Here is a 13,493-nt window from a genome sequence, read left to right on the forward strand (position 1 = left end):
CCATACAACGGGAGAAGAAATATTCAGGGTTACCAATAAGTATTTAGAAGAGAACAATCTGAGCTGGAATATGTGCGTCAGTCTTTGCGCAGATGGTGCGGCAGGCATGACGGGGAGAGTGAAAGGATTTATTGCTCAGGTGAAAGCACAAAATCCACATATTGTGACAAACCACTGCATTTTGCACCGAGAGGCATTAGTTGCAAAAGCCATGCCCCCGGAGTTGACCGAGGTGCTGAATCAGGCTGTGCAGAGGCGGGTGAATTACACTGAAATCTCGCCTCTTCTCCCAGCTGTGCGCCGAGATGGGAGCCGGCCCCCAAAGCCTGATCCTCCACACAGAGGTGCGCTGGCTGTCACGAGGGAAACTCCTATCCCGTCTTTATGAACTTCGGGAAGAGCATTTTGAATGTTCACCTGAACACGCTGTCCCACATAAGGACAAGCTCGCGGATGAGAGGCGGTGCGCCAGGCTGGCTCACCTTGCGGACATATTTGGACATCTGAACGAGTTGAACGTCAAGCTTCAGGGCAGGAATGAAAATATTTTATCATCCACAGACAAGATTCTGTGGGGGGGTTTATGGGCAAAATGATTCTTTGGGACAGGGCTCCATGGAGATGTTCCCGCTGGCATCAGCTGCGCCACAGGCAGCTATGGAGCGCGCTGTATGTGCCGAACACCTTAAGACCTTAAAAGACAGGTTTGAGCGCTATTTTCCACGTGTGGCTGACATCGAGGACCATGATTGGATCCGAGACCCATTCAACCAGGAATCCTCAACAGAAAAGCTCACTATGAAAGAGAGAGAGAGGAGTGCGCAGAGCTCCGTGTGGACCGCACACTGAAACTCAAATGTAGTGAGCTCCCTCTGGATCAGTTTTGGTTGGCTTCTGCATCGGAGCTTGTCCAACCACGCCATTGAGCAACTGCTTCTTTTCCCCACTACCTGCCTGTGTGAGTTGGCGTTCTCCTCTCCAGTTCACATGAAGAACAACAGGAGGTCGCGGCTCTCGGTTGAACAGGACTTGCGAGTGGCCCTGTCCTCAGTGCCACCGAGGATTAAAGAAACCTGCGCGCCCCGACAGGCACATGTATCTCACTAATTGGAAGTAGGCAAAAATATTTACAATAGCACGTTTCAATGCTGATTACTGAAATGTTACTTTTATCATTTATAGTTCATGGGCAGTGCAGCTTCATTGCATTGGCAGTTCTCTGTGCTGAATTTATGCGTTCTGAGTTTCCTTTGCATAATATTTGATTTTGTAACCTGTCTGGTTTATATGAGTGTGTTGTTGCTTTGATGAAGCCTAATTTGATCAAGTTTCAATTTTTAAAAAATAAATATTTCGTAAATAAACATTTCACGAGTAATATAATTGTCTTTGTCACATTTTTTTGGCATTAGAAAATAATTATGCACATTTACAGATATTTGCACACACACGTGCACACGCACATGCACACACACGTGCACACATATGCACGTGCACAAACACAAATGCACTAGCACGTGCACAAAAACACGTGCACGTTCATACACACATGCACACGTACGTGCACACAAACATGAACTAGCACGTGCACACACATGCACACGCACGTGCACACACACATGCACACGCACGCGCGCACACACGTGCACACGCACGCGCGCACACACGTGCACACACGTGCACACACACACGTGCACACACACACGTACACTAGCACGTGCACACACACGCGCACGTGCACACACACACATGCACACACACACACACGTGCACACGCACATGCACAGACGTGCACTAGCATGTGCACACACACATGCACACGCTCGTGCACTACCACGTGCACACACATGCACATGCACATGCACACGCACACAAACACACGTGCACTAGCACGTGCACACACACATGCACACGCACACACATGAACACGCACGTGCACTAGCACGTCCACACACATGCACACGCACGTGCACACACATGCACACGCACGTGCACACACACATGCACTAGCACGTGCACACGAACGTGCTTACACACATGCACACGCAATTGCACGCACGTGCACACACACGTGCACACGCACGTGCACAAACACACATGCACACGCACTTGCAAGCACGTGCACACACACGTGCACACGCACGTGCACACAAACAAATGCACTAGCACGTACACACACACACACGTAGACAAACACACGTGCACTAGCACGTGCACACACAGACGCACGCACACAAACACACGTGCACTAGCACGTGCACACACATGCACACGCACACATATGAACACGCACGTGCACTAGCACGTCCACACACTTGCACACGCACGTGCACACACATGCACACGCACGCGCACACACATGCACACGCATGTGCACACACACATGCACACGCGCGCGCGCACACGTTCACACACACACGTACACTAGCACGTGCACACGCACGTGCACACACACACATGCACACGCACAAGCACAGACGTGCACTAGCATGTGCACACACACATGCACACGCACGTGCACACGCACGTGCACACACATGCACACGCACGTGCACACACACATGCACTAGCACGTGCACACGAACGTGCTTACACACATGCACACACACTTGCACGCACGTGCACACACACGTGCACACGCACGTGCACACACACATGCACTAGCACGTGCACACGAACGTGCTTACACACATGCACACACACTTGCACGCACGTGCACACACACGTGCACAAGCACGTGCACAAACACACATGCACTAGCACGTGCACACACAAATGCACTAGCACGTACAAACGAACGTGCTTACACACGTGCACACGCACATGCACAGACGTGCACTAGCATGTGCACACACACATGCACACGCTCGTGCACTACCACGTGCACACACATGCACATGCACATGCACACGCACACGCACACAAACACACGTGCACTAGCACGTGCACACACACATGCACACGCACACACATGAACACGCACGTGCACTAGCACGTCCACACACATGCACTAGCACGTGCACACGAACGTGCTTACACACATGCACACGCAATTGCACGCACGTGCACACACACGTGCACACGCACGTGCACACGCACGTGCACAAACACACATGCACACGCACTTGCACGCACGTGCACACACACGTGCACACAAACAAATGCACTAGCACGTACACACACACGCACGTGCACAAACACACGTGCACTAGCACGTGCACACACAGACGCACGCACACAAACACACGTGCACTAGCACGTGCACACACATGCACACGCAAACATATGAACACGCACGTGCACTAGCACGTCCACACACATGCACACGCACGTGCACACACATGCACACGCACGCGCACACACATGCACACGCATGTGCACACACACATGCACACGCACGCGCGCGCACACGTGCACACACACGTACACTAGCACGTGCACACGCACGTGCACACACACACATGCACACGCACAAGCACAGACGTGCACTAGCATGTGCACACACACATGCACACGCTCGTGCACTACCACGTGCACACACATGCACATGCACACACACACACATGCACACGCACACAAACACACGTGCACTAGCACGTGCACACACACATGCACACGTACGTGCACACGCACGTGCACACACATGCACACGCACGTGCACACACACATGCACTAGCACGTGCACACGAACGTGCTTACACACATGCACACACACTTGCACGCACGTGCACACACACGTGCACACGCACGTGCACAAACACACATGCACTAGCACGTGCACACACACAAATGCACTAGCACGTACACACGAACGTGCTTACACACATGCACACGCACTTGCACACAAACGTGCTCAGACACATGCACACGCACGTGCACACACACATGCACACGCACAAACACACATGCACACACACATACGCACGTGCACAAACACAATTGCACTAGCACGTGCACACACACGTGCACTAGCACGTGCACACGAACGTGCTTACACACATGCACACGCACTTGCACGCACGTGCACACACACGTGCACACGCACGTGCACAAACACACATGCACTAGCACGTGCACACACACAAATGCACTAGCACGTACACACGAACGTGCTTACACACATGCACACGCACTTGCACACACACAAACGTGCTCAGACACATGCACACGCACGTGCACGCACACATGCACACGCACAAACACACATGCACACACACATACGCACGTGCACAAACACAATTGCACTAGCACGTGCACACACACGTGCACTAGCACGTGCACACAAATGCACACGCACAAACACGTGCACAAAAACACGTGCACGTTTAAACACACACGCACGTGCACACAAACATGAACTAGCACGTGCACACAAACGTGCTTACACACATGCACACGCACTTGCACGCACGTGCACACACACGTGCACACACACATGCACACGCACGCGCACACACACATGCACGCGCGCAAACACGTGCACACACACACGTAAACTAGCACGTGCACACACAAGAGCACGTGCACACACACGTGCACAAGCACAAGCACAGACGTGCACTAGCACGTGCACACACACATGCACACGCTCGTGCACTACCACGTGCACACACATGCACATGCACACAAACACATGCACACGCACACAAACACACGTGCACTAGCACGTGCACACACACATGCACACGCAAACACATGAACACGCACGTGCACTAGCACGTGCACACACATGCACACGCACGTGCACACACACACGTACACTAGCACGTGCACACACACGCGCACGTGCACACACACACATGCACACGCACAAGCACAGACGTGCACTAGCATGTGCACAAACACATGCACATGCTCGTGCACTACCACGTGCACACACATGCACATGCACACACACACATGCACACGCACACAAACACACGTGCACTAGCACGTGCACACACACATGCACACGCACACACATGAACACGCACGTGCACTAGCACGTCCACACACATGCACACGCACTTGCACGCAAGTGCACACACACGTGCACACGCACGTGCACAAACACACATGCACTAGCACGTGCACACACACAAATGCACTAGCACGTACACACACACGCACGTGCACAAACACACGTGCACTAGCACGTGCACACACAGACGCACGCACACAAACACACGTGCACTAGCACGTGCACACACACATGCACACGCACACACATGAACACCCACGTGCACTAGCACGTCCACACACATGCACACACACACACGCGCACGTGCACACACACACATGCACACACACACACACATGCACACGCACAAGCACAGACGTGCACTAGCATGTGCACACACATATGCACACGCTCGTGCACTACCACGTCTACACACACACACACACACACATGAACACGCACGTGCACTAGCACGTACACACACATGCACACGCACGTGCACACACACATGCATTAGCACGTGCACACGAACGTGCTTACACACATGCATTAGCACTTGCACGCACGTGCACACACGTGCACACGCACGTGCACACACACATGCACACGCACACACATGAACACGCACGTGCACTAGCACGTCCACACACATGCACACGCACGTGCACACACATGCACACGCACGTGCACTAGCACGTGCACACACACACATGCACACGCACACACACATGCACACGCACAAGCACAGACGTGCACTAGCATGTGCACACACATATGCACACGCTCGTGCACTACCACGTGCACACACACACAAACATGCACACGCACACACATGAACACGCACGTGCACTAGCACGTACACACACATGCACACGCACGTGCACACACACATGCATTAGCACGTGCACACGAACGTGCTTACACACATGCATTAGCACTTGCACGCACGTGCACACACGTGCACACGCACGTGCACACACACATGCACACGCACACACATGAACACGCACGTGCACTAGCACGTCCACACACATGCACACGCACGTGCACACACACGTACACTAGCATGTGCACACACACAAATGCACACACACACGTGCACACGCACAAGCACAGACGTGCACTAGCATGTGCACACACACATGCACACGCTCGTGCACTACCACGTGCACACACATGCACATGCACACACACACACATGCACACGCACACAAACACACGTGCACTAGCACGTGCACACACAAATGCACAAGCACGTGCACACACACGTACACTAGCACGTGCACACACACGCGCACGTGCACACACACACATGCACTAGCACGTGCACACACACAAATGCACTAGCACACACATACGCACGTGCACAAACACACGTGCACTGGCACGTGCACACACACACATGCACACGCACGTGCACACACACGTGCACACACACGTACACTAGCATGTGCACACACACAAATGCACACACACACGTGCACACGCACAAGCACAGACGTGCACTAGCATGTGCACACACACATGCACACGCTCGTGCACTACCACGTGCACACACATGCACATGCACACACACACACATGCACACGCACACAAACACACGTGCACTAGCACGTGCACACACACATGCACGTGCACACACACAAATGCACACACACACACACACATGCACACGCACAATACAGACGTGCACACGCTCGTGCACTACCACGTGCACACACATGCACAAGCACACACACACACACACGCACACAAACACACGTGCACTAGCACGTGCACACACAAATGCACAAGCACGTGCACACACACGTACACTAGCACGTGCACACACACGCGCACGTGCACACACACACATGCACTAGCACGTGCACACACACAAATGCACTAGCACACACATACGCACGTGCACAAACACACGTGCACTGGCACGTGCACACACACACATGCACACGCACGTGCACACACACGTGCACACACACGTACACTAGCATGTGCACACACACAAATGCACACACACACGTGCACACGCACAAGCACAGACGTGCACTAGCATGTGCACACACACATGCACACGCTCGTGCACTACCACGTGCACACACATGCACATGCACACACAAACACATGCACACGCACACAAACACACGTGCACTAGCACGTGCACACACAAATGCACAAGCACGTGCACACACACGTACACTAGCACGTGCACACACACGCGCACGTGCACACACACACATGCACTAGCACACACATACGCACGTGCACAAACACACGTGCACTGGCACGTGCACACACACACATGCACACGCACGTGCACACACACGTGCACACACACGTACACTAGCATGTGCACACACACAAATGCACACACACACGTGCACACTCACAAGCACAGACGTGCACTAGCATGTGCACACACACATGCACACGCTCGTGCACTACCACGTGCACACACATGCACATGCACACACACACACATGCACACGCACACAAACACACGTGCACTAGCACGTGCACACACACATGCACGTGCACACACACAAATGCACACACACACACACATGCACACGCACAATACAGACGTGCACACGCTCGTGCACTACCACGTGCACACACATGCACAAGCACACACACACACGCACACAAACACACGTGCACTAGCACGTGCACACACACATGCACACGCACACACATGAACACGCACGTGCACTAGCACGTCAAAACACATGCACACGCACGTGCACACGAACGTGCTTACACACATGCACACGCACTTGCACGCACGTGCACACACACGTGCACACGCACGTGCACAAACACACATGCACTAGCACGTGCACACACACAAATGCACTAGCACGTACACACACACGCACATGCACAAACACACGTGCACACACAGACGCACGCACACAAACACACGTGCACTAGCACGTGCACACACATGCACACGCACACACATGAACACGCACGTGCACTAGCACGTCCACACAAATGCACACGCACGTGCACACACATGCACACGCACGTGCACTAGCACGTGCACACACACATGCACACGTGCACACGCACGTGCACACACACACGTGCACACACACACGTACACTAGCACGTGCACACACACGCGCACGTGCACACACACACATGCACACACACACGTGCACACGCACATGCACAGACGTGCACTAGCATGTGCAAAAACATGCACACGCACGTGCACTACCACGTGCACACACACATGCACACGCACACACACACACGTGCACTAGCACGTGCACACACACAAATGCACTAGCACACACATACGCACTTGCACAAACACACGCGCACTGGCACGTGCACACACACACATGTGCACACACGTGCACACACACGTGCACACACACAAATACACAAGCACGTGCACACACACGTATACTAGCACGTGCACATAGATGCACACGCATACACATACGCACATGCACACACGTACACTAGCACGTGCACACACACGCGCACGTGCACACACACACATGCACACACACGTGCACACGCACATGCACAGACGTGCACTAGCATGTGCACACACATGCACACGCACGTGCACTACCACGTGCACACACATGCACACACACACGTGCACTAGCACGTGCACACACACAAATGCACGAGCACACACATACGCACGTGCACAAACACACGCGCACTGGCACGTGCACACACAAACATGCACACGCACGTGCACACACACACGTGCACAAGCACGTGCAAAAACACACATGCACTACCACGTGCACACACATGCACTAGCACGTTCACACATACACGAGGAGTCTATGCCTAAGGAAGGAGGAGTCTCTGTATCAAGGGGAGGAGTCTCTGTATTAGGGGGAGGAGTCTCTGTCTTAGGGGAGGAGTCTCTTTGTCAGGGGGAAGAGTCTTTGGGGAGGAGTCTCTTTCTTGGGGGAGGAGTCTCTGTATTAGGGGGAGGAGTCTCTTTGTCAGGGGGAGGAGTCTCTGTATCAGGGGGGAGGAGTCTCTGTCTTAGGGGTGGAGTCTCTTTCTTGGGGGAGGAGTCTTAGGGGGAGGAGTCTCTTCCTAGGGAGTATGTATCAAGGGGTGGAGTCTCTGTCTTAGGGGGAGGAGTCTCTGTTTTAGGGGGAGGAGTCTCTGTCATGGGGTGGAGTCTCTCTATCAGGGGGAGGAGTCTCTGTATCAAGGGGAGGAGTCTCTGTTTTAGGGGGAGGAGTCTCTGTCTAGGGGAGGAGTCTCTGTTTTAGGGGGAGGAGTCTCTGTATCAAGGGGAGGAGTCTCTGTTTTAGGGGGAGGAGTCTCTGTCTAGGGGAGGAGTCTCTGTTTTAGGGGGAGGAGTCTCTGTATCAAGGGGAGGAGTCTCTGTATCAGGGGGAGGAGTCTCTGTTTTAGGGGGAGGAGTCTCTGTATCAGGGGGAGGAGTCTCTGTATCAAGGGGAGGAGTCTCTGTATCAGGGGGAGGAGTCTATGTATCAGGAGGAGGAGTCTATGTATCAAGGGGTGGAGTCTCTGTCTTAGGGGGAGGAGTCTCTGTCTTAGGGGAGGAGTCTATGTATCAAGGGGTGGAGTCTCTGTCTTAGGGGGAGGAGTCTCTGTATCAGGGGGAGGAGTCTATGTATCAGGGGAGGAGTCTATGTATAAGGGGGAGGAGTCTCTGTTTTAGGGGGAGGAGTCTATGTATAAGGGGGAGGAGTCTATGTATCAGGAGGAGGAGTCTCTGTCTTAGGGGGAGGAGTCTATGTATCAAGGGGTGGAGTCTCTGTCTTAGGGGAGGAGTCTCTGTTTTAGGGGGAGGGGTCTCTGTATCAGGGGGAGGAGTCTATGTATAAGGGGGAGGAGTCTCTGTATCAAGGGGTGGAGTCTCTGTCTTAGGGGGAGGAGTCTATGTATCAGGGGGAGGAGTCTCTGTTTTAGGAGGAGGAGTCTATGTATCAAGGGGTGGAGTCTCTGTCTTAGGGGAGGAGTCTCTGTTTTAGGGGGAGGAGTCTCTGTATCAAGGGGAGGAGTCTCTGTATCAGGGGGAGGAGTCTCTGTTTTAGGGGAGGAGTCTCTGTATCAGGGGGAGGAGTCTCTGTCTTAGGGGAGGAGTCTCTGTTTTAGGGGGTGGAGTCTATGTATCAAGGGGTGGAGTCTCTGTCTTAGGGGGAGGAGTCTCTGTTTTAGGGGGAGGAGTCTCTGTCATGGGGTGGAGTCTCTCTATCAGGGGGAGGAGTCTCTGTCTTAGGGGAGGAGTCTATGTATCAAGGGGTGGAGTCTCTGTCTTAGGGGGAGGAGTCTCTGTATCAGGGGGAGGAGTCTATGTATAAGGGGGAGGAGTCTCTGTATCAGGGGGAGGAGTCTATGTATCAGGGGGAGGAGTCTCTGTCTTAGGGGGTGGAGTCTATGTATCAAGGGGTGGAGTCTCTGTCTTAGGGGGAGGAGTCTCTGTTTTAGGGGGAGGAGTCTTTGTCTTAGGGGAGGAGTCTCTGTTTTAGGGGGAGGAGTCTATGTATAAGGGGGAGGAGTCTCAGTATCAAGGGGTGGAGTCTCTGTATCAGGGGTGGAGTCTCTGTTTTAGGGGGAGGAGTCTTTGTCTTAGGGGGTGGAGTCTATGTATCAAGGGGTGGAGTGTCTGTCTTAGGGGAGGAGTCTATGTATAAGGGGGAGGAGTCTCTGTATCAGGGGGTGGAGTCTCTGTCTTAGGGGGAGGAGTCTCTGTTTTAGGGGGAGGGGTCTCTGTATCAGGGGAGGAGTCTCTGTTTTAGGAGGAGGGGTCTCTGTATCAGGGGGAGGAGTCTCTGTTTTAGGGGGAGGGGTCTCTGTATCAGGGGGAGGAGTCTATGTATAAGGGGGTGGAGTCTCTGTATCAAGGGGAGGAGTCTCTGTTTTAGGGGAGGAGTCTCTGTCTTAGGGGGAGGAGTCTGTCTCAGGGGGAGGAGTCTGTCACATGTGTGTGCACGTGCACATGTACACATGCACATGCACGTACGTTTACGCACAAACACACACCACTACACATGCACACGCAAACATGCACAAACACACACATGCATACGCACGTGCACACACACAAACGCACACTTAGACACGTCTCTTCTGTAGTTCAAACTCCTTTGTCCTTCATATGTATCCTTTCGAAGTAGGTTCCACGCATAAAGCCCTTTAAATGACCCTTTTGGAGAAAGAAACACAGGAATAGCCTTCTTTTGCGGAGTTAAGACGAAATACGGATTTTTGCTATAAAAGGAATTCCTTCAGTCAAAACAAGTTCAAACTCCTTTGTCCTTCATATGTATCCATTCGAAGTAGGTTCCACGCATAAAGCCCTTTAAATGACCTTTTTGGAGAAAGAAACACAGGAATAGCCTTCTTTTGCGGAGTTAAGACGAAATACGGATTTTTGCTATAAAAGGAATTCCTTCAGTCAAAACAAGTTCAAACTCCTTTGTCCTTCATATGTATCCATTCGAAGTAGGTTCCACGCATAAAGCCCTTTAAATGACCTTTTGTGGAGAAAGAAACACAGGAATAGCCTTCTTTTGCGGAGTTAAGACGAAATACGGATTTTTGCTATAAAAGGAATTCCTTCAGTCAAAACAAGTTCAAACTCCTTTGTCCTTCATATGTATCCATTCGAAGTAGGTTCCACGCATAAAGCCCTTTAAATGACCTTTTTGGAGAAAGAAACACAGGAATAGCCTTCTTTTGCGGAGTTAAGACGAAATACGGATTTTTGCTATAAAAGGAATTCCTTCAGTCAAAACAAGTTCAAACTCCTTTGTCCTTCATATGTATCCATTCGAAGTAGGTTCCACGCATAAAGCCCTTTAAATGACCTTTTGTGGAGAAAGAAACACAGGAATAGCCTTCTTTTGCGGAGTTAAGACGAAATACGGATTTTTGCTATAAAAGGAATTCCTTCAGTCAAAACAAGTTCAAACTCCTTTGTCCTTCATATGTATCCATTCGAAGTAGGTTCCACGCATAAAGCCCTTTAAATGACCTTTTTGGAGAAAGAAACACAGGAATAGCCTTCTTTTGCGGAGTTAAGACGAAATACGGATTTTTGCTATAAAAGGAATTCCTTCAGTCAAAACAAGTTCAAACTCCTTTGTCCTTCATATGTATCCATTCGAAGTAGGTTCCACGCATAAAGCCCTTTAAATGACCTTTTTGGAGAAAGAAACACAGGAATAGCCTTCTTTTGCGGAGTTAAGACGAAATACGGATTTTTGCTATAAAAGGAATTCCTTCAGTCAAAACAAGTTCAAACTCAATTTGAAATTTCAAATTTCAAATAATGTCATGTAAATCGAAATATAATGTTAATACATAAAAAGCTTGTTGCATAGTTTGCAAGTTTAAACACTCACCTGGCAGGCCCCTAACTCTAACCCTAACCCCAGCCTTAACCCTAACCCTAACTCTAACTCTAACCCTAACTCTAACCCTAACCCTAACCCTAACCCCAGCCTTAACCCCAGCCTTAACCCTAACCCTAACCGGTCCCATATATATTTACATGATCAATTAATTAATAGCTTAAACCTCATTTTATAACGTTTTGTTTCATTATTGACATTGTTAAGCCCTTATGATGAGTAAAAATGCTGCATGACAATGCTTTATAAATCAAAGTTTTATTACAACCAGTTCAATGATCACAAAATAGCACCACTTCCACAAAAACAACTTCAGATCAGTTCAACAGTTAGAAATACCAACAGCCACCACAACACGAAACAGTATCAAAGCAGCTTCATCACCAAAAGAAAAGGGGGGGGGGGGGGGCACCATACAGTGATCCAATACGGCGCTATTAATGAAAGTATGAAACTCTGAAGGATAAAAAACATGTCAACCACTCGAGAGGAAGAACTGACTGTATTAAGCCACTCAAAGAGCGTTGAGAAACACCAGCTGTTTGAGCTTGGAGGGAGAGGGAGAGGGAGGGAGAGGAGAGGGGGAGGAAGAGAGGAGAGGAGAAAAAAAAGAGCGGGGGAGAGAGAAAGAGAAAGAGATTCGGAGCGGAATGTAGCGATTTGCCGAGACGAAGTCTCGGCACATTACGCTACATCCCGCGAAGGGACACGCCCCCGCGCGTGCGGCAGGGTCTTCGCCAGCCGCTCGCTCTATTTATGTCCCTCTGAGCTCGCGCCCCTCTGACTCACGGTTGCGCCAGCAGAGCGGGAAAAGGCTTCAAACTGCCTTGTTCATTCACACACAACAGCTCTGCCCCGGCTGGCTGGGAAGTCCTCGCTGGGGCTGCTGCTGCTGCTGCTGCTGCTGCTGCCGCTGCCGCCGCTGCTTCACCTCCTTCGGCTTTTCCTCTGCCACACACAGGCATGATGGGAAATGTAGTCTCTTCTTCTCTTCTTTACAATTGAATTAAGTAAGGTAAGATTTCCCCCCCATCTGTACAAGTCATTTGCATTTTAAAATAATGAACTAACATTCAGTCAGGTATTTATACAACAACCAAGTCACACTGTAAGAGAATTTAAACTGAGTTTGTCAATTGTCTTGCAGCTCTTGATTTGAGAATTGTGATGATTGGAAAAAC

At 51.2% G+C, this 13,493-nt stretch overlaps 1 protein-coding gene across 1 annotated transcript in view; it reads left to right on the top strand.

The window, feature by feature from the left end:
- The first annotated feature begins 211 nt into the window (after positions 1–211).
- Positions 212–13,493, top strand: part of LOC142370464 (GTPase IMAP family member 7-like) — a 26,260-nt gene continuing 12,978 nt past the window's right edge. Inside the window, exon 1 of the mRNA XM_075453043.1 lies at positions 212–344. Within this exon, the coding sequence (XP_075309158.1) occupies positions 212–344 (133 nt within the window). The remainder of the gene's footprint in view (positions 345–13,493) is intronic.

Source organism: Odontesthes bonariensis, chromosome 20 (assembly GCF_027942865.1).
Source record: "Odontesthes bonariensis isolate fOdoBon6 chromosome 20, fOdoBon6.hap1, whole genome shotgun sequence".
Classification (NCBI taxonomy): Eukaryota; Metazoa; Chordata; class Actinopteri; order Atheriniformes; family Atherinopsidae; genus Odontesthes; species Odontesthes bonariensis.